Source organism: Dendrobates tinctorius, unplaced genomic scaffold (assembly GCF_039654945.1).
Source record: "Dendrobates tinctorius isolate UK_male_01 unplaced genomic scaffold, ASM3965494v1 ptg000276l, whole genome shotgun sequence".
NCBI lineage: Eukaryota > Metazoa > Chordata > Amphibia > Anura > Dendrobatidae > Dendrobates > Dendrobates tinctorius.
In genome coordinates this window covers 4,934,711-4,960,738 of record NW_027361943.1, presented here as the reverse complement: position 1 = coordinate 4,960,738, position 26,028 = coordinate 4,934,711, and the positions used below count along the sequence as shown (strand labels likewise).

The following is a 26,028-nucleotide window of genomic DNA, read 5'->3' as shown; positions in this document are numbered from 1 at the left end:
ATTAACCGAAACCACAGTTTTGCGGTCACTTACTGTATGTTGAAGAATGTAGCAAGCACTTTTTTTCCCAAAAATTTTTGGAAGAAAGTGGGGGATGCAGCTTATAGTCCCGATGTACCTGGCTGTGGCGGGGGAGAGAGTGTCATGGGAGGCAGGAGCCGGCACTGGGGCTAACACGTGTGCCTGCCGTTAAATAAAGTTAATATTCACTGCTTCCATACTCCTGCCCACCTGTCTAAACTGAAGCCAGCACTGAGAGGTGGGTGGAACTATGGCCATTTTCTTTAACAGCGGGCACACGTGTTAGCTGCAACTGCTGGCTCCCTGCAGCAGCTGGGTGATCACGTGTCCACTTATGAAGGAAAATGAATATTCACTACTCCTCACACCCATAAGCCCGGGCGTGCGGAGCAGTGAATATACAGGCAGCTGACGTCGGCGTGTGGGAACGCATGGCAGGGACGTCGTGCTGCGATGCTTACAAACCAAAGTCGGTTGACGGCATCCGAACAGGACGCCACTCTGAGGCAGAGCATGGAAAGTCTGTAAAACAATTTTGGTTCTGGTGTTTATGGTATGATGAGGAATACCAGGATGGGGGTCATTTACTGTATACCAGAATGGGGACCATATATACAAGGATGAGGAATATATATACACCAGGATGAGACAAGGATGGGGGACATTAATACCAGGGTTGTGGAGTTGGAAGTCCTGGCGTCGTCTGTGTCCATACTGCTGGAGTCAGAATAAAAGAAACTGACTCTGAAAATATATAATAAATTGGGTACAGTAATTCAATTAAGTACATGCTGTAATAAATCTGTGCTGCACGTTATGTACAGGCTCAGTAGTGATCAGTGCTGTGGGATCAGGAGTCAGGGAAATGTCCTATAGATGTCTGTTCTGTTCCTGATCTAATGATCTGGGCTTTTAGGTGAGATGAATCTGTGCTGCACTTTATGTACATGCTCAGGAGTGAGGCAGTGCTGTGTGGTCAGGAGTCAGGGAAATGTCCTATAAATGTCTGTTCTGTTCCTGATCTAATGATCTGGGCTTTTAGGTGAGATGAATCTGTGCTGCACTTTATGTACATGCTCAGTAGTGAGGCAGTGCTGTGTGGTCAGGAGTCAGGGAAATGTCCTATAAATGTCTGTTCTGTTCCTGATCTAATGATCTGGGCTTTTAGGTGAGATGAATCTGTGCTGCACTTTATGCACATGCTCAGTAGTGAGGCAGTGCTGTGGGATCAGGAGTTAGGGAAATGTCCTATAAATGTCTGTTCTGTTCCTGATCTAATGATCTGGGCTTTTAGGTGAGATGAATCTGTGCTGCACTTTATGTACATGCTCAGTAGTGACCAGTGCTGTGGGGTCAGGAGTCAGGGAAATGTCCTATAAATGTCTGTCCTGTTCCTGATCTAATGATCTGGGCTTTTAGGTGAGATGAATCTGTGCTGCACTTTATGTACAGGCTCAGTAGTGAGGCAGGGCTGTGGGATCAGGAGTCAGGGAAATGTCCTATAAATGTCTGTCCTGTTCCTGATCTAATGATCTGGGCTTTTAGGTGAGATGAATCTGTGCTGCACTTTATGTACAGGCTCAGTAGTGAGGCAGTGCTGTGGGGTCAGGAGTCAGGGAAATGTCCTATAAATGTCTGTCCTGTTCCTGATCTATTGATCTGGGCTTTCAGCCGAGATGAATCTGTGCTGCACTTTATGTACAGGCTCAGTAGTGAGGCAGTTCTGTGGGGTCAGGAGTTAGGGAAATGTCCTATAAATGTCTGTTCTGTTCCTGATCTAATGATCTGTACTTTTAGGTGAGATGAATCTGTCCTGCACTTTATGTACATTCTCAGTAGTGAGGCCATGCTGTGGAGTCGGAAGTCAGGGTAATTGAGGAGCTGGAGGTTTGGCTTACCAACTCCACAGCCCTGATTAGTACAGAATTGGGGGACATTACCCTCATAACAGTGTCAGCAGCAGATTCCCCCCACAACAGTGCCTCGGGACCATAATTTTTTGCTGCAATTTTTTTTTTCTGTTTTCCTCCTCTAAAACCTAGGTGCGTCTTATGGTCAGCAAAGAGGGATTTGGGGTTCTTACCGTAAAATCTTTCTTGGAGCCTTCATTTGGGGACATAGATAACCATGGGTGTATGCTGCTGCTGCTAGGAGGCTGACACTATGCAAAACAAGAAAATTAGCTCCTCCCCGGCAGTATACACCCACCGACAGGCACCAAGCACCTCAGTTGGTGAAAAAGCAGTAGGAGAAGCAACCAAAAACCATGAACGTATGTACCAACCCAACAAGGAACTCGAAGACCCAACACGGTACAACTTAAACAGGGAGGGTGCTGTGTCCCCCAATGAAGGCTCCAAGAAAGAGATTTTACGGTAAGAACCCCAAATCCCTCATTCTTTATCGCCTTATTGGGGGACACAGATAACCATGGGACGTTCCAAAGCAGTCCCGAGGGTGGGAACAGCAATAAAAGAACGACAGAAGGAAGAGCTTAGGTCGGCCGTTGTGCGTCGGCCGATGCGCGACCGCCGCCTGCAGAACCTTCCTACCAAGAGCTGCATCAGACGAGGCCTGGGTATGAACCCTGTAGAACCTCGCAAAGGTGTGCAAAGACGACCAGGTCGCGGCTCTGCAAAGTTGTAAGGCCGAAGCCTGGTGTCGCACAGCCCAAGAAGCCCCTACAGCCCGGGTGGAGTGGGCTTTCACTCCCGGAGGGGTCCGTTTCTCCTTAAGTCGGTAGGCTTCCAGGATGGTAGACCGAATCCAGCGAGCAATTGTGGATTTGGAGGCCGGAAGACCTTTCCGGCGACCTTCAGAAATGACAAGCAGGGAATCAGATTGGCGAAAAGAAGCGGTCCTGGCAAGGTAAACACGCAAGGCTCTCACTACATCCAGTTTGTGGAACGACTTTTCCAGAGGATGAGCAGGCGCAGGACAAAACGATGGAAGGACGATATCTTTGTTAATGTGAAAGGGAGATACCACTTTTGGAAGGAAGGAAGGAACTGGCCTGAGAACAACCTTATCTTGGTGGAGGATAAGGTACGGGGAACGACAGGATAAGGCCACCAGCTCAGAAACTCTCCTGATGGATGTGATGGCGATTAGAAAAGCCATCTTCCATGAAAGAAAAGACAGAGGGATGTCCTGGATTGGTTGGAACGGCGCCTTCTGGAGAGCGCCAAGAACAAGATTGAGATCCTATGGATCTATCGGAGAATGATGAGGAGGAGCCACATGGGCGACTCCTTGGAGAAAAGTCTTCACCTGTGGAAGGAAGCTAGATCCTTCTGGAAAAGGATTGCTAGGGCAGACACCTGGCCTTTGAGAGTACTGAGAGACAGGCCCGCATCCAAACCGGATTAGAGGAACCCAAGTATGGCTGGAAAGGAGAATGACAATGGAAAAACCTCGTTGTTATCGCACCAACGGAAAAATGCCTTCCAGTACCTATGGTAAATACGGGAGGAGGCTGGCTTCCTAGCCTTGATCATTGTTTGAATGACCCAGCTGGAGAACCCTGATTCTCTTAGAATTGTGGCCTCAACGTCCATGCCGTTAAACTCAGAGACTGAGAATTCTGATTGTAAAGGGGGCCTTGTGAGAGAAGATCTGGACGGTCTGGAAGCCTCCAGGGGACGTCCGCGAGCATGTTCACCAACTCCACGTACCAAGGACGTCTCGGCCAGTCTGGAGCCACTAGGATGACTGGGATGCCCTCTGACTTTTTCTTTTTGACCACTCTTGGGATTAGGGCAAGGGGGGGAAATAGGTAAGGCAGTTGAAACTGGGACCACGGAATTACTAGGGCGTCGCAACCGACGGCTAGAGGATCCCTGGACCTGGCTACAAAGTGAGGAACTTTGTTGTTCATCTGAGATGCCATGAGATCGACGTCCGGGGTGCCCCAAAGCTGGCATATCTGACTGAAGACTGTGGGATGAAGGGACCATTCGCCTGATGCTAGACCCTCGCGACTCGAAGTCGGCTACCCAATTTTCCACCCCTGGAATGTGAACGGCGGAGATCGCCGGAACGTGACGCTCTGCCCAACACAGTATACTTGCCACTTCTAACATCACCTGCCTGCTGTGAGTACCGCCCTGGTGGTTTATGTACGCCACGGCCGTGGCGTTGTCTGACTGAATGCGGACTGGTTTGCCTACGAGGAGATGCTGCCAACGAAGGAGAACAAGGAAGATTGCTCTGATCTCCAGAAGGTTGATGGGCAGAAGAGTCTCCTGGGCGTTCCAGCGCCCTTGGGCCATTTTCTGATGGTAAACCACCCCCCATCCTAGGAGACTGGCATCGGTGGTGATGACCTGCCACTGAGGAGGAAAAAAAGACCTTCCGTGGAGAACTGACGCCGGCAATGTCCACCAAGTCAGCGATTGTCTGACTCTGAGCGGAAGAAGAATGGGGCGGTCCAGAGAAAACGAGGTCTTGTCCCAGACTGACAGGAGGAACAGTTGGAAAGGGTGAGAGTGGAATTGTGTGAAGGGCACTGCTTCCATGGAAGCCATCATCTTCCCCAGGACACTCATGCAGGACCGAAGGGACATGATCCTCGAGCGTTGTAGGGACTGGATCCCCTTGCAAAGGGTTGAAAACTTGTCCCTCGGTAGAAACACCCGGGCTAGATTCGTGTCGAATTCCATGCCCAAAAAGGTCAGACGCTGGGTAGGGTGCAGGATGGACTTCTGCTTGTTGACTATCCATCCGAGGCGGCTGAGGGCATCCAAGGTTATCTGAAGACTGTGAAGACAGTCTTGGCGGGACGAGCCCTTGATCAGGAGTTCGTCCAGGTTAGGAATGATAAGAATGCCTCTGGATCGAAGGATGGCCATGACTGTTGCCATCACCTTCGTAAAGACACAGGGAGCGGAGGCTAGGTCGAAGGGGAGGGCCGTAAACGGATAGTGATTGTCCTGAATCGCAAACCGGAGGTATCTCTGATGCCTCAAAGAAATGGGGATGTGGAGGTAGGCATCCTGTATGTCCACAGAGCGGAGAAACGCTCCGGGTTCCATCGAGGCTATTACCGAACGCAGAGACTCCATCTTGAAGTGGCGTATTTTCATGTGGCGATTGAGCAACTTGAGGTCCAAAATTGGACGAAGAGAGCCGTCCTTTTTCGAGACTACGAAGAGATTCGAGTAGAACCCTGAAAACCGTTCGTTTGTAGGAACGGGAACGATGACCCCGGCGGAAAGGAGGGAGGAGACGGCCTGAAGGAACTCTGGAATCTGTGACCGCTGTCTTGGGGATCGAGACAGAAAGAAGCGACTGTTTGGGGGAAGAAAACTCGATTTTGTATCCGGATGTGATGATTTCCCTGACTCAAGCGTCGTCGATAACGGATAGCCATGCGTCCTTGAAAGAGGAAAGTCTGCCTCCCACCCTGGAAAGATTTCCAGGTGGGGGTGACCCGTCACTTAGACGAAAACCTGCCGGATCGGGAACCTGAGGACCTGGAGGGCTGACCTCTAGATCTCCAGCGGGGAGCGGGCTTATAAGAAGGCTTTCTCCGGTCTCTGGAAGCAGGGTGCCGGTCCTGCTGGGATGAAACTTCTGCGGGAGAGAAGGGGCGAAAGGACCTAAATGGCCGAGAAGCCTTCCAGTTAAAGAACCTCTTAGGGCGGGACTGGGGAAGGGAAGTGCTCTTTCCACCAGTGGCATCCAAGATTATCTGATCCAGCTTGGCGCCAAAGAGCCGTGAAATGCCAGGTTGGTGAGCGACTTTTTTGAGGTGGTGTCCGCATTCCACGACTTCAACCAAAGAATGCGGCGTATGGCTACTATGTTGCTGTTAGCTCTTGCTACGCACCCAGCTGCGTCCAAGGAGGCGGCCAAAAGGTATTTGCCCACATGATTAATTTGGTCTGCTAAATCTGCCGGCTCGTCCTGAGGAGCTGCCGCTGAAATGCCCTTGCGCAGAATTTTTGCCCAAGCCGAAATGACCTTCGCCACCCAAGCGGAGGCGAAGATAGGACAGAGGGAGGCGCCAGATGCCTCAAAAATTGACTTAGCCAACGACTCTATTTGTCTGTCTGTTGGGTCTTTAAGAGAAGCTCCGTCCGGAAGGGAAAGAACCGTCTTAGAGGAAATACGAGAAACTGGTGGATCTACCTCAGGAGCTTTGGTTCATTTCGTGACTAGATCCGCATCGAAGGGATATAGTACATCTAAGTACTTGCGGCCTGAAAAACGTTTCTCAGGATGTTGCTAGTGATTGGCTAAGGAAGTGTCGAACTCTTTGTGATTAGGAAAGGTTCGAGATGGAGGCCTCGCTTTCTTAAAGGAAACAGAGCATTCCTGAGGGGGTGCCTTATCCTCCTTTATCTTGAGTGTTTGGAATATAGCCGATATGAGACTATCTACCATATCCCGAGTTCTAGCTATGTTGTCCGCCTCTAAGTCAGATCCAGATTGGGAATCATCGTCTGACCTAGGATCGTCTGCTGAGGATGGAGACGAAGAGCGTAGCCTGGGAGAAGCGGAGGGACCCTGCAAACTGGATGAAGAGCCAGACAGGACCCGCTTACTAGAGCCCCTACCCGGCTTGACCGTCTGAGGGTCGTGGTCAGGTGCTGGCGACTCACCGTGAGAGGCGGTCGGCGCACAGGTGGCTGCAGATAGCTGGGGTAACCGCTCTAAGACCTGGACCAGAGATTGAGACACTTATCAGATCAGAAACCGACTGAGACATCGCCACGGCCCACTCAGGGGGTGGGGCGGTCTCCACCCAGGGCTCGGAGTGCTCCTGAGGGGCAGACATGGAGGAAGGGCTGCAGGACGGGCAGAGGGGAGACAACTGACCTGATGCCCACTTCTTTTTACAGCGCGCGCAGACGTAGTGAATAGCGGTGGGTCTAGAACAGAAGGCCCTTGCAGGGTTGGGCATATGTCTCTGTGGTAGAAATACTACCTGAATGAAACTGCGGGGGGGGAGCTAATTCAAGCGTCAGGGTGAGTCAGCGTCGAGCCTACCGAGGTTCAGAAGCAGACAGAGCAGCGTTGTGTCCCCCAGGAAAAGATCCGGAGAAGAGGGAGGAAGATGTTCAGCAAAGACAGGAAAAGGACGCTGGCGGTGGGCGGGGCTTAGCCGCCGCGCCATTGGCTGAGACCCGAGGGGTGGTGCGGTTAATGTCATGCTGACAAGGCTGAAGCGAAAGCAGCCCTGAGATAGGCTGAAGAAGCGCGCAAAGAAAGCACGCGCATCGAAAGGGAAGACAGCTTTTGAAAATTAAAGTGAAAGCACTCCCTCTGCTTTCACAAGTGACGGCGCGCCCGGAGCCAAGAAACCGCTTAAGTGCATACCACCGCAGATTAAATGATGGGCTGGAGAAGGGGGCACCGGGAATGCTGCCCGTGAAAGCCACCGCCTGACCCCCCCGGTGATAGAAGGAGCGCGCGCCTGCCAGAGCGCTGGGCCAAAAGAGCGGGGAATTCAAAAGGAGAAGAGAGGTACCGACTCGGATATTAGGAACAGCGCTGTACTGGCTATGATAGCTGCAGGTACTGACAGGGTTGAGTGGGTTCTTGTGATAGATCTTTGAGAGCGGGGCTGAAGGGAACATTCAGATCAGCTTACCTGATGTCCCTAAAGAGGATGACCGTAGGGGCCCACGATAGAGCGCAGGCTGCTGGGAAAGGCGATCCTCAGTACCCGAACCAAGTCCGTATGGTGCAGAAGATGGCTCCAATCCCATTGTCAGGGGAAACGTCACCGCTGGCGACCGCCGTCTTCCTCTCAGCCCTGTCCTGGGAGAGGGGTGAGGAGGGGAATCGGCTAGGACCGGCCACCCATCCATGGCCCATAGCACCCGAGGGTGATAGGGGAAGGTCCTGCCTGCGGGCCTGAGATTTGCGATGTGGGCAATACCACATTGCTCGCTCAGCCGCATGAATTGGAAAAGCAGGATGAACTCACATCCTGTTTCCTGATGCTGTATCTGAAAAATAAAGGGAAAACATTAATAAACACAACTAAAAAACCTGAAAAGAAAACGATTAAATGCGGATCTGGGGAGATCCCGGTCCGCCTCCTACAGACACTAAGCACAAACTGAGGTGCTTGGTGCCTGTTGGTGGGTGTATACTGCCAGGGAGGAGCTAATTTTCTTGTTTTGCAAAGTGCCAGCCTCCTAGCAGCAGCAGCATACACCCATGGTTATCTGTGTCCCCCAATAAGGCGATAAAGAAAATACGGTAATTGGAGACACAGAAGACATGGTTGTATGCTGCTGCAATAAGGAGATTCGCGGTAAGAATTACTAGAGTCAGCTCTACCCACTTACACAATGGACTAAACAAAGTGTTTTGCTTAGTGGCACATAGAAGGCCAACACAGCTCTGAGGCTGAGACTGTTTTATCACTTTTTTTTCTCCTTTAAGTTGGGAAACAGAGCAAAATGGACTTGTCACCTCACAATAGATGGTGAGCACAGTGCTGAAAGGGTTACACCGCAGTCTTTCTGGTCTAGATGGCAGGACCCCTTTCCCTGACACCGTCCATGATCAGGCAGACAGTTCTTGCCCTGGTCTCCAGCACGACCTCCACAGCACTGCATGGGGCAGAGACGACTCTGAAGGTCCCGTTACATTTAGCGATGCACCAGCAATCCCGACAACGATAAGACCCGATCAGTATCGCTGGTACATCGCTAAATGGTTGCTAGTGAGCTGCCAAACAGGCAGATTCTCACCAGCGACGCAGCGATGCTTGGCGGTCGTTACTTACCTGTCCCACGCAGCGATGACGACATCTTCCGCCTGCATTCATGCGTCACCAGCGGGACTCCAGCTAGAAGAAAATGGCCCAGGACGTTCTTGCGCGATCAGCGATATCCAGCGGAGGGGGCGGTCGGAGGTAAGTGTCACATGTAGCGAGATTGCTACCGATATCACTGTTGTGTAAAAGGCCCTTTAGGGTCCCAGCACAGATGGATACAGGGAGTCCAAGTATTTGTCTTGTCGGGATAGAAAAATATATCCCTGCTCTCAAGCAGCTCCTGGCATGCATTGGCCCCCTTACTTTTTAGTAGATTCTTGATTTCTAGCCCTCGTTGCACAACCTCTGACAAGACCCGTGGTGCTTCCAGCCCTCCAGAGGGGTCAAGACAAAATTTAGTTCCCCATTTTTATTGCAGCCTAGCCAGCTCCAGGAAGGACATGATGACCACCACCCTCCAGTCAACCAGATTCTCATAAGATTTCCCAGATCTGCCGATTACCCTGTTCGTCTGAAAGGCACCATTTAACTTCTTCCTCGCTGCAGAGGAGGAAACGCCCTTTCTTCTATCAAGACATTGCTATTCCTACACCACAGTAAGAGAATGCTGCCAAAGCTCATTTTATGCTAGGGAAGACTTTACTGCTCTGCTCCAGTGAATGACGTCTATCCTCACCACCATCCAGGCACCAGCTGATTCCAGGATCGGGTAAGCCTGCCTGACCTATGGACCAAAAAAGGTTGCTCACTCAGTAACACTCCCCTCCAATACTTCTGTGTTTCAGAGAGAACCACGCACACCAGCCTGCACAGCATTCCCTAGTCACGCACCTAATGTAAGTGTAAATTTTCTTTCGGACAACCTGTCACTCTGCCTATGCCTGCATGCGGCCAATACATGCTCTGTGATTACAGCACACCCCTCAGAGTAGGCTGTAGTTCCCAGTCTGTGGCTGAGCTAATCAAGATGTCCCAGAGCATCTCAAAATCACCTATACCGCCCCTGGTACTCTGACCACTTCCCAGGGCGAGTCAGACCCACAAAAGACCTCAAAGCTGGGCGAACCTGCTTGTGAACCAGAATATTCAGATAACACCACTTTCCAGAGTGAGTCAGACCCACTGACAGAGACCTCTGTAAACGTCATATCGTATAAGTGGACCAGTCAACCTCAAGTTCTCAGGTTATTTCATCTCTAAGGGGCCCTTTACCTTCTTAAAGTCCACCTTACTAGTTTACCTTGGTACTAGGTGCCTTACAGTCTTTACTAGAGTTGAGCGACTTTGGTCGGATCGGGTTTCGTGAAACCCGAATGAAACAAAATAAGTTTCAGATGAAACTCGTCCGGCTAGAGCAAAACAAAGTCGGAGTTTCGTCCGACTTTTATTTCCCATTGACTTGCATTGGGGTCGGGTTTCGGACGAAACTCCGACTTTGTTTTGCTCTAGTCGGACGAGTTTCATCTGAAACTTATTTTGTTTCATTCGGGTTTCACGAAACCCGATCCGACCAAAGTCGCTCAACTCTAGTCTTTACTATCAACTCCTGAAAATATAGCCTTGTCGTGGTCCTGTCCAATCAAAAAGGCTTCTGGACTGGTGGTTGTCTCTTAGCATCATTCCCTTCTTATTCTTGTGGACAAGTAGGTTTCTGTTCACTTGCCTTTCATTTTTCTCAGGTGGTCTTTCTCCCCTTAAAGGGAATCTGTCACCCTTTTTGGCTTTGCAGCTGCTGGCATAGACATTGGGGGCTTATCTACAGCATTCTGTAATGCTGTAGATAAGCCTCCGATGTAACCTGAAAGAGAAGAAAAACACGTTATATTATACTCACCGAGGTGGGCGGTCCGGTCCGATGGGTGTCGCCGTCCCGTCCAGCGCCTCCCTTCTTCATGCGATGACGTCCTCTTCTCCCATCCTGTAATGGCTCCGGCACACTGCTCTGCCCTATTGAGGGCAGAGCAGAGTCCTGCAGTGCGCAGGTGTCGGGAGAGGTCTGGCGCCTGCGCACTGCAGAATACTGCTCTGCCCTCAACAGGGCAGAGCAATGCGCCTGCGCCGGAGCCATTTCAGGAAGGGAGAAGAGGACGTCATCGCATGAAGAAGGGAGGCGCCGGACCGCAACACCCATCGGACCGGACCGCCCACCTCGGTGAGTATAATATAACGTGTTTTTCTTCTCTTTCAGGTTACATCGGAGGCTTATCTACAGCATTACAGAATGCTGTAGATAAGCCCCAGATGTCTATGCTGGCAGCTAATAGGGGATAAAAAGGGTGACAGATCGCCTTTAATGTAGAGGTTCAATTAACTACCTCTTGCTTCTCTCTATCCAATCCAAGGGAATAATCCAATTCAGCCAAACATTCTAGTCCGCTACTTGGTATTCCTTCACACATTCTCAGTCTTAATGGAGCATGTTTTTTTGCATCCACAGGTACAATTCTTAGCTGATAGGCAATGAGACAGCAGGCAGAACCACAACTGCCTATAGAGCCTGTTTTTCTTTTTACCATATACATCTTATTATCAAATTCAAAAGGACTGTTTTAGGAAATTCCATGGTTTCCGTGCGCCCAATAAAATGACTGACATTTTACTCACCTTGAAAACTTTCTTGTAGCCTTAACTGGGGGACATAGCTCCCACTCTTATGACCCTGTCAGGGTCTTGGAGTTCATGGTCGTCTGACTTCTTCCTGTACTGTACATTATTATATAAGCTTCTCTTACTGCTTTTCACTATATTGGTATAGTCTAGTGTCAGCAGGTGAGTAGTCTGCAGGCGAGAAGCAGTCTTTGTAATTGTTAAAGGTAACCCTCCTAGTGGCAGCAGCATACACCCATAGCTTCTGTGTCCGCAAACGAAGGCAACAAGGAAGTTTTGATGGAGCGTATCCAAAATCTCATTACTTACCTGTTGACCTTTTAGGTCAGGGGCCACACAGAGAAAAAAATATGAATTTGGGGGGTGGGGGCTGCATTCTTTGCAGGACAAAGTGACATTTTTAGCGATATCATTTTTTTCTATACACCTTTTGAACATTTTTGCAGGTTTTATTTTATAGTTTGGGTTGTTATGGACGTGGCGATAACGTGCACTTTTTTTTGTTTACTTTAGTTTATATATAAAACAGCATTTTTAGAGGCAAAAAATTTTTTCATGCTTTATTTTGAATTTTTTGTTTTTAATGGTTTCCCCCAATTGGCCACATACAGTAATAGTGTCATACAATTTTAGTAATTCTGGCAAACATGTTGTAGCAATGTCCTCATCTTGTAGTAATGTCCCCCATCCTGGTGCTCACCTTGTACCAATGAACCATCGTGCTGCCCTTCCTGTACCAATGAACCATCGTGCTCCCCTTCCTGTACCAATGAACCATCGTGGTCCACTTCCTGTACCAATGAACCATTGTGGTACCCTTCTTGTACTAATGTAACCTCGTCTTCATCTTGCAATGCTGCTCTATTTTGGCCCGCGTATTTGTAGTTATGTCCCCATCCAGGCACCCCTATTGTAGCTAAGGATCCTTCTCTCCATTCCCTTGGCATCCTTTCTGCACCCATGGCTTGTGGGTTTGAGACCCCTGCATTAGGTTAATGTCTAGAACAGGAATTGGACACCTTTAGAACTTCAGCTGTTAAACGCATGTTGTGCATTATAGTTTCATAGCAGCTAGAGCGGCAAAGTTTGAAGATTTCGAAATCTAAGACATATTTTGAATTCCAAAAAAAGACAAAGAAAGGTCACAAGTCTCACAGTACTTTAGTAGTATGCTTGCTTTTTACTTACGGTGGGGTCGCACTGCGAGACCGAGATCTCCGATTTCTTCCAGGCGAAAATGATTTTGACCTAGAGCGAGACCTTGAGCGACTTTGGGATGACCTAGACTGACTTCGGCTCCTAAAAAAAAAAAAGAAAAAAAAAAAAAAATGTGTACAGATCAAATTTTCACAATTATATAAAACACATTACATAAATGATAAAGCACTAAAAACACAAACATGGGCATAGTGAATCAAAATTCCAACAGCTGGATGGGGGTTACATGCCTAACCTTGATCTGGATCGGGAATAAGACCGGGATCTTGATCGAGATCTAGAACGAGACCTAGAGTATGAGCGAGAGGACTTTGAAGATTGGGAATTGGATCGTGAAGAAGATCGACCACGACTTTCTGATCGACTGTTGGATCTTGATGGCCTAAACAAAAGAGTAATGTTGTTTATGGAGATCCATAAATAGTAATAATGCTATTTCTATAGCACCAACATATTCCGCAGCACTTTACATTTTAGAGGGGACTTGTACAGACAATAAAAGTCATTTCCAGAATAACAATCACATAAATCAATAGATACCAAGAGGAATGAGGGCCCTGTTCGAAAGCTTACAATCTATGAGGAAATAGGGGAGACACGAAAGGTGGATGGCAACAATTCGCTCATTGTGCGGTCCAGCCATCAATGTAATAAATGGGGTGTTCAAACAATGCTACATGAACTGGTAACCAACCAGTATGTGTTAAAGTACAGACACAGAAGACTATTAAATGATTGACGGGTGTGAAAACAGATCATTCAAGGGCAGTAGCGTAGCTCCCGGGGGGGGCAGAGGGGGCGGTCGCCCCGGGTCCTGAGGGGCCCACTAAGCTACGCTACTGTAACTGTATCGGCGTGCACAGCGCGCCCATACAGTTACATTCTGCAGCAGAGCAGGGAGAATCGATTTCCCTACTCTGCCGCCCAGCCGCTATGGGCCCCTGAGAAGGCGGTGGGGGGCCCCGGGTGCCAGCAGTGGGCCCCCCACCTCACAGCCAGCAACGTCGTTATGAGCTTTTCTGTGCGCACAGGACCTGTGATGAGGTCACAGGAGGCACGGAGTCACATGATCAGGGGCTTTAGCACAGGGCTCTGCTGTGCTGGTTGTCATGGTGCTGGTGGATGAGGTGAAGTAAGTTTCTGTGTGGGCTCAGGATTGGTTTACAGGGTGGATGTAGCAGAGCTGTGTGTGTATGAGGTATACAGAGCGGAGCCGTGTGTGTAGAAGGTGTACGGAGCAGAGATATGCATGTATGAGGTGTACAGAGGAGTGGAGCCGCGTGTATATGGGGTGAGCAGAGCTGTTTGTGTACGGAGCGGAGCCAAGTGTGTACGGGGTGTCCAGAGCAGAGCCGTGTGTGTATGGGGTGTACAGAGCAGAGCCGTGTATGTGACGGCGTGTACGGAGTGGAGCTGTGTGTGCAAGATGTACGGCTCAAATCCGTACGTGTACGAGGTGTATGGTGCGGAGCCGCGTGTGTACGGGGTGTGCGGAGCAGAGCCGTGCGTGTACAAGGTGTACAGAGCAGAGCCAGGTGTGTACAAGGTGTACGGAGCGGAGCCGCATGTGTACAGCGTGTACAGAGCAGAGCCGTGTGTGTATAGGGGGTGTGGAGCAGAGCCGTGTGTTTAGGGTGTATCAGGTGCCGTAATAGGGACGCATACGGCAGCAGTGGCTCAGTATTGGGGTATCAGGTGCAGTAATAAGGACACATACGGCAGCAGAGGCTCAGTATTGGGGTATCAGGTGCAGTAATAGGGGCACATACGGCAGCAGCGGCTCAGTATTGGGGTATCAGGTGCAGTAATAAGGACACATACTGCAGCAGAGGCTCAGTATTGGGGTATCAGGTGCAGTAATAGGGACACATACGGCAGCAGCAGTGGCTCAGCATTGGGGTATCAGGTGCAGTAATAGGGACACATACGGCAGCAGCGGCTCAGCATTGGGGTATCAGGTGCAGTAATAGGGACACATACGGCAGGAGCGGCTCAGCATTGGGGTATCAGGTGCTGTAATAAGGACACATACGGCAGCAGCGGCTCAGCATTGGGGTATCAGCAGGATGATGGGTTTGTGCAGGTTGGGGATACATGGTGATGGGGCTGGAATATGAGAAGTGAAACGTGTCGTTGTTGTATTCTCTGTAGCCGAGTCCTGGCTGGAGGAGTTATGTCAGTCTGGGCCAGATGGAAAAGACGTGAAAAGTTACCGATTCCATCAGAAAGAACGTCAGCGGTAAGACACCAATTATACCTGTGCAGTAATCACATATGTTTAGTAGGACTGGTATTTACCACTGACCATACTGCGGTAATATTCATGTTGGTCATCTATTGTCCATATTGATAGTTCTGCTTCACGTCACTTGTCTTATCTATTGCATTTTTTCTAGGCTGTATTGTGCATAAATATGTGACTTCAGATTTTGTATTAGTCTAGCCTGATGAAGAGACCTGAGTAGTCTCGAAAGCTTGCAATGTGTTACCATCTTTTCAGTTAGCCATTAAAACGTATCAACTACTGCGGACTCTCAATCCTGAATATTTTTCTATCCACTGGCTAACACGGTACAAAGATATACATCTTTCCTGTATCAGTGCAATGACTTGACTTATTTAAAAGGTAGTTCTGTACGGTCAAATCCACGTTCATATATAACATTTTTGACTATAAACACTTTTTTTTGCCCACATCTTATAGTCTGCAGACATATGGACCTAGTGGTGTCAGATCTTCACTGTGTGTTTATTGATTAGACAAAACTTTCAAAAACTGCTAGCCAGATCCCTGTATTCACGCTCTTCATCATAGTGGCTTCCTCCTGCTGCTTTGCTCTCTGTTCTTCTCCCTTTGCCTGCTCCATGTCAGAGTTGATTCTAATGTACTAATAACAGATGCATGATTATTGTTAGTGCTTAGAGTATCCTAAGTATTAGTACTGTGGAATCAGCCCAGACATGGAGTATGCAGGGAGCAGTGCCATTATCTCAGGGAGTAAGTAGGCATTAAAGGGGTTTTCCACTTTTGTCCCTGGGTCAATTCTTTTTCTTACTTGAATGCATGCAATTTAGGCTAAAAATCAATAGAAAGCAGTTCTCATGTGGGGATTTCAATTGGAAAGGTGAACAATCACTTTAAACACTGAGATTTACAAGAGTCTGCAGTGTACAGAATGGCTGCTCTATAGACTTTACATGGGGCATGGTCCCGCTTATGTGATAGCACTGAAAGAGTGATTTAATGTATTGGAAGCTAGAAGGCAAAGAGCTTGTGCAAATTATGCTCCCATTTGCCCTCCCAGAGCCTGCAGTGCCCTGAAGTCTCTTACTTCTGTAATAACAGGTACATGCAAAGAGCCAGTGCCTTTAGCCTTCATACTGGGCAGCAAATTGAACACACTACCGCTGCCAGCATCTTACAGGTGCTTACCATCCTCACCACTAGCTGGAGATTAAGGAGGCAGTGTAACCTCCAAGTGTTGACTACTGTGACCTTCTCTATACTTCGATTAACCCTGGAGGGTAGAAGGGGAATTGGTTCAAACAGCAGAACTATGGTCACCAATCTCTGGCGGGAATGGAAAAGATGAAGTGGAGATCATATTCCCACAGCATCTAATTCTCCTGGGAACCAAAAATAAAACGATACTTGTTGTTTCTCATCAAGAGCTTACTCCTGAGGCACTCTGGGTTACAATATACTAAGTGTATATAGCCGATAACTTAGGTAATCCCTGTAACAATTATGAACCTCCATTGAAATAACCAGTACTACCCATAATAATGTTTGATAAACGTCACGCTATCCTCTACCCTAGGTATCTGCCCTATAAACAAGGACGCTGCTGGCTTTTTCCACTGAAAATTATATTATTAGTAATAAATGACTAGACCAATTAGTGATAGTTATCCCTTCAATTTCTTATACCAAAAGTATAAAAAAAAGTTAATAACTGACATTTTTTCCTTATTTTCTGCTTTAAACAGAAAAATACTGTATAAAATGTAAAAAAACAAACTAAAAACAGTCATTAACTGCTCCTGCCATTGATTCAGCTGATGAACGTGAAGAGAGCAGCTCTTCCTTTTCCGGGCTGCTCTGTCAACAGGACATGCATTCCAATATCACGCTCCTGTCACTATTAGAAGTTTTGATTCTACTTATGGCCTTATTACATTATTGCTTTTGTAAGCATTATTGTTATGGTGAACTGGCTGTGTTCCTACACATTATGGGTAACTTAATTGTTTGAAAATATAAATACTGTATATACTCGAATATAAGCCAAGATTTTTAGCCCATTTTTTTGGGCTGAAAATCCCCCCTCTCGGCTTATATTCAAGTCATATACACCACGGTGTCGGAGGGGGGGGCGGGGGTGTCAGGTCATACTTACCCGTCCTGGCGCAGTCTCTGCAGCCCCCAGCTTCTCCGCAATCTCCCTTCCCTCCTTCAGCGGTCACATGGTACCGCTCATGGCAGGAAGGGAGACCGTGGGAGAACGCAGAGACAGTGCCAGGACGGGTAAGTATAGCGCTATTCACCTGTCCCCGTTCCATTGCTGCTTGCTGCTGTCTGGCACGTCATCTGTCAGTGACGCTAAGACAGCAGAGGGCACTGTGACGTGGTTAGTGCGCGCCGCGCCCCCTGCAGTCTGAACGTCACTGACAGATGATGTCCCAGACAGCAGCAAGCAGCGATGGACCCCAGACAGGTGAATATCTCAGGTGCCAGCAGTGACACCGGCACCTGGCCCCCAGCGACGGAGAGGTGAGTATGTCATTTTTTTATTTCTAAATGCAGCAGCAGCGGCAGCACATGGGGGCATAATCTATGGAGCATCTTATGGGGGCAGCATATGGGGGCATAATCTATGGAGAATCTTATGGGGGCAGCATATGGGGGCATAATCTATGGAGCATCTTATAGGGGCAGCATATTGGGGCATAATCTATGGAGCATCTTATAGGGGGAGCATTTCGGGGCATAATCTATGGAGCATCTTATGGGGCAGCATATGGGGGGCATAATCTATGGAGCATCTTATGGGGGCATAATCTATGGAGCATCTTATGGGGGCATAATCTATGGAGCATCTTATGGGGGCATAATCTATGGAGCATCTTATGGGGACAGCATATGGGGGCATAATCTATGGAGAATCTTATGGGGGCAGCATATAGGGGCATAATCTATGGAGCAGCATATGGGGGCATAATCTATGGAGCATCTTATGGGGGCATAATCTATGGAGCATCTTATAGGGGCATCATATTGGGGCATAATCTATGGAGCATCTTATGGGGGCAGCATATGGGGGCATAATCTACGGAGCATCTTATGGGGGCAGCATATAGGGGCATAATCTATGGCAGGGTTCCCCCAACTCCAGTCCTCAAGGCCCACCAACAGATCATGTTTTCAGGATTTCCTTTGTATTGCTCAGGTGATAAATTGCTTCATCCGTGCATAACAAAGGAAATCCTGAAAACATGACCTGTTGGTGGGCCTTGAGTTGGGGAACCCTGATCTATGGAGCATCTTATGGGGGCAGCATATGGGGGCATAATCTATGGAGCATCTTATGGGGCCATAGCCTTTTGGAGCAGCATATGGGGCATATTATTCTATGGAGCAACTTATGTGGCCCACCATGAACTGTATGGAGCATTATATGGGGTGTATTTTGTATGGAGCATCTTATGGGGCTATCATGAACTGTATGGAGCATTATGTGGGGCTCCTGATTCAATATGGATATTCAAAAACATTTAACCTACTGATGTCTCAATTAATTTTACTTTTATTAAAAGGGGGGGGGGGGTCGGCTTATACTCGAGTATATACGGTAACCAAAAGTTTGTACATACCTGCTCCTTTTATCTTGGCCTTTCCTGCGACGAGCTCTCATTTTTGCTCTGAAGAACTCATAAAGCCCGTTCTGCTCCCATCCTTCACTGGAGAACGAGAAGATAACAAATGGGTTGGGGAGAGGTTTAAGTACTTGGCATATACTGCTGATGGCTAGCATAAAGCTTTTCCATTAATGATTCCCACCCCCCAGTATTCAGTTGAAATCCAGATGCTGGGACAGGGTTTCACACTGGACAGCTGCAGTACACAGGAATGCATACAATGTGCTGCACACCATAGCCATTAGTTCCATCCAACATATTAGCAGCTTTAGAAAAGGTTCTATGAAGCTACCTTTGACTAAAGAAACAGGTCAATTCCTGGCAGAACCTGTGCAGATTATCAGTTTAGAATTTGTATTTCTTTGATGGCTTAAAAGGGGATGTCCAAGATTTTTGAAACGTTCTCTAACAGCATCAAATGCAATACATATCTTTAAAGTCCGCTGCTACTCAGCTTGGATGGTCCAGTGGTCTTTGCTGGTCTGCGATTACTTCCCGCAGTCATGACATCAATTTGCTTGTGACCATTGCAGTCAATTATTGTGCTTCAATAGTGATGCCTGCATTTTCAGCACCAGACCACTTAAGTTAGTGCTTGACAGAGAATACACATCATCACTGCAGGACAATTACAAACCTGCAGAAAACAACAGCATGGCAGTACTGAAAATGTGTAGGATTAAACCTCTTTGTGACCAATACGTCTTTTTACTGACCTGAGATGAGAGACTAGCCTCCCCATACCGGTGACAATCCAGTAGCTGTCGGCTGTACACTATATCTGACAACTTTCTGCTTCAGCCATGATCAGTGTTGACACCGACCATATCTGTTTAACCCCTTAGATGCTGCTGTCAAAATTGACTACATCATATAAATAGTTAAGAGAGTACAGGTGCTCCCTCTTTAACACCATTGGCACCTTGAGATCTTCATCTTGTGGTCCTGATGTTTGCCATGGCAATTTATGGCCAAATAACGGCCTAGAGTCTGCCTGCTATAACGGCCTGTTCAGAAGTCATCAAAATTTAGGTGGTAAAAATACACTTTTTCATTCCTGGTATGATGCCACACTGAATTTAATTCCTGAAAATCACCTGAAGGGTTAATGAAGTACCTTAAAGCAATTTTGAATAAGCTAGGGGGCGCTGTTTTTAAAATTGTATCACATTTGGGTTTCCAATATGTAGAACCCCTAAAGTCACTTAAAAAAATAAACAGGTCCCTATAAAAATAAGTTTTGTAAATTTTCTTGAAAAAAAATGAAAAATTACTACATTTTAAAATTTTCTAAAATGCTAACAAAATAAATTAACATTTTACAAATGGTGCTGATGTAAAGCAGGCATGTGGGAAATGTTATTTATTAATGTTTTTGTGTGGTCTGACTGTTTGGATTAAAGGGATAATCACTCAGTTAGAAAATTGCAAATTTTTTTTTTACATTTTTGTCAAATTTCTGATATTTTTATAAATGAAAGCAAAACATATCAACTTAAATTCACCATTATCATAAAGTATAATGTAGCACGAGAAAAAAAAATGGGATGTGTTGAAACATTTCAGCGTTATTACTACACTGGTCATATTTAAAAAAAATTAGCAGAGTCACTAAGAGGTTATCTATAATATAATGCGCCAAGCGTCACTCTGTCCGAAGCCTTTATAGACGCGCCTGCGCAGTCTGGCTCCAGACAGAATGAGGCATCCATCGGTGAGGAGTGTGTATGCCGCCGGAAATGGCGGTATGTGTACACACTGCTTACCGCTATTGCCGGCGCCATACTTACATTCTTACCTGACCAGGAGGAGCGCTGCTGCAACGCTTCTCTTCAGCCGGAGACTGGGGAAGGAGTTCGGCCGGAATCGCACATGCGCATAGCGCGATCCGGCACCATTTTACTGAAGACACATTTGCAGTGTGTCTTCAGCAATATGGCGCCATACAGAGCTATGGGAATGAGTGTATGCCGGCGCCACACTCCTCCCCCCCTCCAGCAGAACGTGACAGCGCTGGAGCACAGGAAGGAAGGGTGAGTATAAATGTTTTTTTTTTTTTTGTATGTGTGTAGTTTAATAGGGGTGAGGGGGGATGATACATATCAGGATAAGGGGAGTGAGGGAACCATGCATACCACGAAAGGGGAGTGAGGGAACCACGCATACCACGAAAGGGGGGTGAGGGGTAGCATGCATACCACGAAAGGGGGGTGAGGGGTAGCATGCATACCACGAAAGGGGGGTGAGGGGTAGCATGCATACCACGAAAGGGGGGTGAGGGGTAGCATGCATACCACGAAAGGGGGGTGAGGGGTAGCATGCATACCACGAAAGGGGGGTGAGGGGTAGCATGCATACCACGAAAGGGGGGTGAGGGGTAGCATGCATACCACGAAAGGGGGGTGAGGGGTAGCATGCATACCACGAAAGGGGGGTGAGGGGTAGCATGCATACCACGAAAGGGGGGTGAGGGGTAGCATGCATACCACGAAAGGGGGGTGAGGGGTAGCATGCATACCACGAAAGGGGGGTGAGGGGACCATGCATACCACGAAAGAGGGGTGAGGGGACCATGCATACCACGAAAGGGGGGTGAGGGGACCATGCATACCACGAAAGGGGGGTGAGGGGACCATGCATACCACGAAAGGGGGGTGAGGGGACCATGCATACCAGGATTGGGGGGTGAGGGGACCATGCATACCAGGATTGGGGGGTGAGGAGGATAGGATAGGAGGGGGGCAGCACATACCAGGATGGGAGACCATATACCAATAAAAATGCTCGCCACCCGGGTGTAGAATGGGTTCATAGCAAGTAAGGTATACTCTGGTAATTTTCGTAAATGTATAACACTTGTCATCAGGGAAATTTTTAAAACTCTTAAGAGAAACTAAGTTTCCATGAATGGTGGAAGTTACTGCTGAATTGCTGACGACTGTAGGCTGTTTCAGTCAATTCAAAGTGTGATTTGGTACCTCATTCTTACATACGCCATGCATCTTTCTACGAGCTACTTCTAAATGCTTGAAAGGCTGTGGAGAAAATCACACCCTTCTGCATATATAGTGGAAAATGGGTATTAGACCTACCGGTAATGTTTCCAGGAGTCCATCCTGACAGCACCATGGAGGACGTCCTCCTCCTCCTTACAGGGACAGGAAAAGTACACGAGAGGTTAAAAGGATCCGTCCAACCCTCTCTCCCTCAGTGATTTGACAAGAACCACAGTGTGGATAATGCACGTAAAATTTTAAATGATAAAATCATATTACTGCATGTGACATAACATAATATAGCATACCATAACATAACAGGGAGGGAACTACCCGTGCTGTCAGGATGGACTCCTGGAAACATCATTACCTGTAGGTCTAATACCCATTTTCCAGGACGTCCCCCTGACAGCACCATGTAGAGTACCAAAGCACCTCCCCTAGGGTGGGACTACCGCCTATTGAACCTTTCTCCCAAATGCGGTTTGCTGATTAGCCATCACATCAAGCTTGTAGTGCTTGCAGAAAGTATTAAGTCTGGCCCAGGTTGCTGCTGTACAGATCTGATCAACCGACGCGTCCACCTGTTCAGCCCATGAGGCTGAAACTGCTCTGGTAGAGTAGGCCGTTAATCTATCCGGCGGGTTCGCACCTTCCGCCTGGTAGGCGTCTGAGATTATGGAGGTAATCTGGCGATAGTTGCCTTAGAGGCTTTTTTTCCCCTTATTTTTACCCCTAAAGAGGACGAACAGATTTGGGTCAATACGCCAGCTACTTGTGACTTCTAAATAGTTAATAACCGCGCGTCTCACGTCCAGTGAGTGAAGACGCTGCTTCTTCTCATTATGGGGATTGTCACAGAATGATGGTAACACTATCTCCTGGTTTACATTTTGACGGGAGGCTACTTTTGGGATAAATGCCGGGTCTAATCTCAAGATTATACAGTCCTCTCTGATCTGGAGATATGGGTCTCTAATGGATAGGGCCTGGATTTCTCCAATTTTCTTGGCCGTGGTAATGGCTACAAGGAAGGCCGTTCTGCGGGTGAGAGTTGAGATAGGCATCTCCTTACTGGAAATGTAGGGATCCCTACATAGGAATCTGAGTACCAGGCCAAGGTCCCAAGGTGGGGTGAGCTGCCTAATCGTGGGGCGAAGCCGCTGCGTGGCCTTTACAAATCTTACTACCCATGGATGAGATGCTAACGGGTAATCAAAGTAGGAGCGTAAGGCCGAAATCTGAACCTTTAAAGTGCTGGGCTTAAGACCTTTATTAAACCCTAACTGTAGGAAATTTAAAATACTAGGGAGGTCAGGGGTACCCCCCACGAGGTCAGACCTGCCACCGTCCAGACAAAACCTCTTCCAGATCTTCCGGTATATTGCGGATGTAACCGGCTTCCTGCTGGCCTGTAGGGTAGATATGACCTGATCTGATAAGCCCTTTGCCTTTAAGATGTTCCTTTCAGGATCCAAGCCGAGAGGTGAAGTCTTTCTGGATTCTGGTGGCAGATCGGGCCTTGGTGGATGAGGTCTTTCCACGGAGGTAGCTCGACCGGGTTTCCCACTGCCATAGCTCCCAGTAGGGAAAACCAGCTTCTCTTTGGCCAGTATGGAACCACCATTATTACTTTTGCGCGGTCCTCGCGGATATTCCTTAACACTGCTGGTATGAGTGCCAGTGGTGGGAATGCGTACGAGAGGGGTTCTTCCCAGGTCTGGCTTAGGGCGTCCACGCCTTCTGGGTGGTCTGCCGGGTTCAGGGAATAAAATCTGGAGACCTTTGAGTTTCTTCGATTTTTCGAACAGGTCTATACTGGGGGTTCCCCAACGTTGACACAGTTGACGAAACATTTCTTCGTTCAGCTCCCATTCTGTCGGGTAGACCTGTTGTCTGCTCAGGTAGTCTGCCACCACGTTCTGGGAACCCTCTAAGTGGACTGCTGTTACCGAGAGCACTGATCTCTCTGCCCAAGAGAATATTCTTCCTGCTAAGGCCTGTAGCGGTTGGTGCCTGGGTCCTCCCTGATGTTTCAGGAATGACACTGCTGTTATGTTGTCAGACAGTACCAAGACGTGTCGGTTTCTTAGGATTGGACCGATTCGCTGCAGAGCTTCCCAGACCGCGTAGAGCTCCCTGTAGTTGGCCCTGACAGTATTATGGGTCCGTCGAGCGAAGTCTGACTCCTGTTCTATACTGCGAGGATCTCCTTCTGTAACGGTCTCGAATGGGACTGGGCCCACCTGACACACGGGATGCAGGCCGTCATTAGGCCCAGAACCTCCATTGCTTCTCTTATGGAGGAGCGATGCTTTAAGAGGTCCCTGGCTCTGTCCTGAACGGTCTTCTGCCTGCACTTGGGTAGCAGGGATATCCTGTCTTGTGAGTCCAAGAGCACTCCAAGGAAGACCTTCCTGCACTCTGGTATAAGGTCTGATTTTTGTCAGTTGATCTTCCAGCCGAGGAATTCCATTAGAGTTGTTGCTCGGTCCATGTTTCGGATGAGCGCTTCTTCGGATACTGCCACCAGGAGGAAATCATCTAAGTACGGGATGATGACGATATCCTGGCTCCTCAGAAGGCCACTACTTCTGCTACCAACTTTATGAAGATTCGGGGGGCCGAGGCCAGGCCGAATGGAAGGCATTGGAACTGGAAGTGGCAGTTCCGGGTTGGAAATTTGACTGCGAATCTTAGTAAATTCTGGGATGAGAGGTGGATAGGGACCTGATAGTACGCACTCTTCAGGTCGAGAGTGCACATGACCGCGTCCCTGTCTATTAACTGTATTGCGGACCGAATAGATTCCATCCGGAATCTCTTGTACCTGACCCAGGTATTTAGAGACTTTAAATTTATTATAGTCCGGGCCTCGCCGGATGGCTTTTCAATGGAGAACAGGGAGGAGTAGTTTCCCTTTCCCCTTTCTGTCAGGGGAACTGGCACTATAACCTCTGACCTGATCATGTCCTGCATGTCTGCCCACACTGGAGTCCACCTGGACTACAGTAGAGGTAATATATCTGTCGGGGGGGAGTAGAGCTCTATACTGTAGCCCTCCATAATGGTTGAGGACCCACTGATTTTGGGTAACTCCGGACCAATTTGTCGCGAAGTGGTGAAGTCTTCCCCCGATACCTATGGCGTCATTGCCTACTAGATCTGGAGGTTGACGGAAAAAGGGAGCCCTTACTTCTCCCACCTTGGCCGTGGGGGCTTCTGTACGAGCCTCTATTAGACCTAATCTGGGTCCTGGAGTCGGTTTGTCTCCTATAGAAGGGCACTCTCTGAAAAGGCTGGGGCCGCTTAGGCTTATCTTCTGGGAAACCTTTATTTTTGTCGGACACCAGCTCCAAGATATTATCCAGGGCTGGTCCGAATACTCTTAGACCTGAGAAGGGAAGGGAGCAGAGGTTTGCTTTAGAAGCATTATCTCCTGACCAAGATTTAAGCCAGACCGCTCTTCGGGCGGCATTAGAGAGGGAGCTATTTCTGGCTGCAAATCTTACTGATTCGGCCGACGTATCTGATAGGAACGCTATGGCCGACTTCATGAGGGGAAGGGAAGCTAGGATCTCTGACCTAGGGGGTCTTGTTGGTAAGATGATCCTCCAACTGCTCCAACCACAGAAACATAGATCTGGCCACCGAGGTGGCTGCTATGTTAGCCCTAATAAGGGCCCCCGAGGTCTCCCAAGTTCTTTTTAATAGAACGTCCGCCTTCCTGTCCATCGGGTCCCGGAGACTTGATGAATCCTCGAACGGGATGGCGGTTTTCTTGGTGACCTTGGCTAGGCGGTTTTCTTGGTGACCTTGGCTACCGGAACATCGATCTTCGGAACCTCCTCCCATGACCGTGTTTCCTCAGGATCAAACGGCAGTCGACCTTTAAAGTCCCGGGATAGCACCAGACGTCTTTCCGCCTCCTTCCACTCCTCGCGAATCACTGTCTTGATGTATTCGCTTACGGGGAACCCTATCTTGGTTCGAGACACGAGACCTCCAAACATTAGGTCCTGTCTGGATTGCGGTTTAGGAACTTCCTCTATTTGCATGGTGTTCCTCACCGCCTGGACCAAATCGTCCGTGTCCTCAAGTCTGAACAGGTATTTCCTGCCCTGGTCCTACTTGTCCGCCGGGATCTCTCCTTCCTCCTCTGGATCTGAGTCCCGGAAGTCAGACCTCTCCTCGGTGCTTGGCTCGGACACCTCCGCCTCCCACCTAGGATGCTTTCGGCTTGGCCCGGGGCTGGGGGATCGCCGCTGTGTAAGGCTGCCTCTGGAGGCCTGGACCTCCTCCCGAATCAGGGATCTCATCTCGGCTAGGAGGGATGGCTGCTCTTCTCCTATTACCCTTGACGTGCAGGGCCCGCAGAGGGTTTTGGTATAGGTGTCTGGCAGCTTTACCCTGCATACAGGGCATCTGACAGATTTGGATGCGGCCTTGGCCACTGTCGAGGGGGCTGCTGGGGTTCCCTTATCCTACTGACAGAGGATAGGGTAACCAGGCTATTGCCCTGGAACGCAG

General features: G+C 48.5%; 1 protein-coding gene across 5 annotated transcripts in view; it reads right to left on the bottom strand.

Annotated features, from left to right (window-relative positions):
- The window catches only part of CHERP (calcium homeostasis endoplasmic reticulum protein), a 106,490-nt gene that overhangs the window by 5,031 nt on the left and 75,431 nt on the right, over positions 1-26,028 (bottom strand). For all 5 annotated transcript variants that reach the window (XM_073559856.1, XM_073559859.1, XM_073559858.1 and 2 more), the window contains exons 13-15: positions 18,458-18,544; positions 12,819-12,965; positions 12,554-12,664 (exon numbers count right to left, since the gene is read on the bottom strand). In XM_073559856.1, coding sequence (XP_073415957.1) covers positions 12,554-12,664; positions 12,819-12,965; positions 18,458-18,544 — 345 coding nt within the window. The remainder of the gene's footprint in view (positions 1-12,553; positions 12,665-12,818; positions 12,966-18,457; positions 18,545-26,028) is intronic.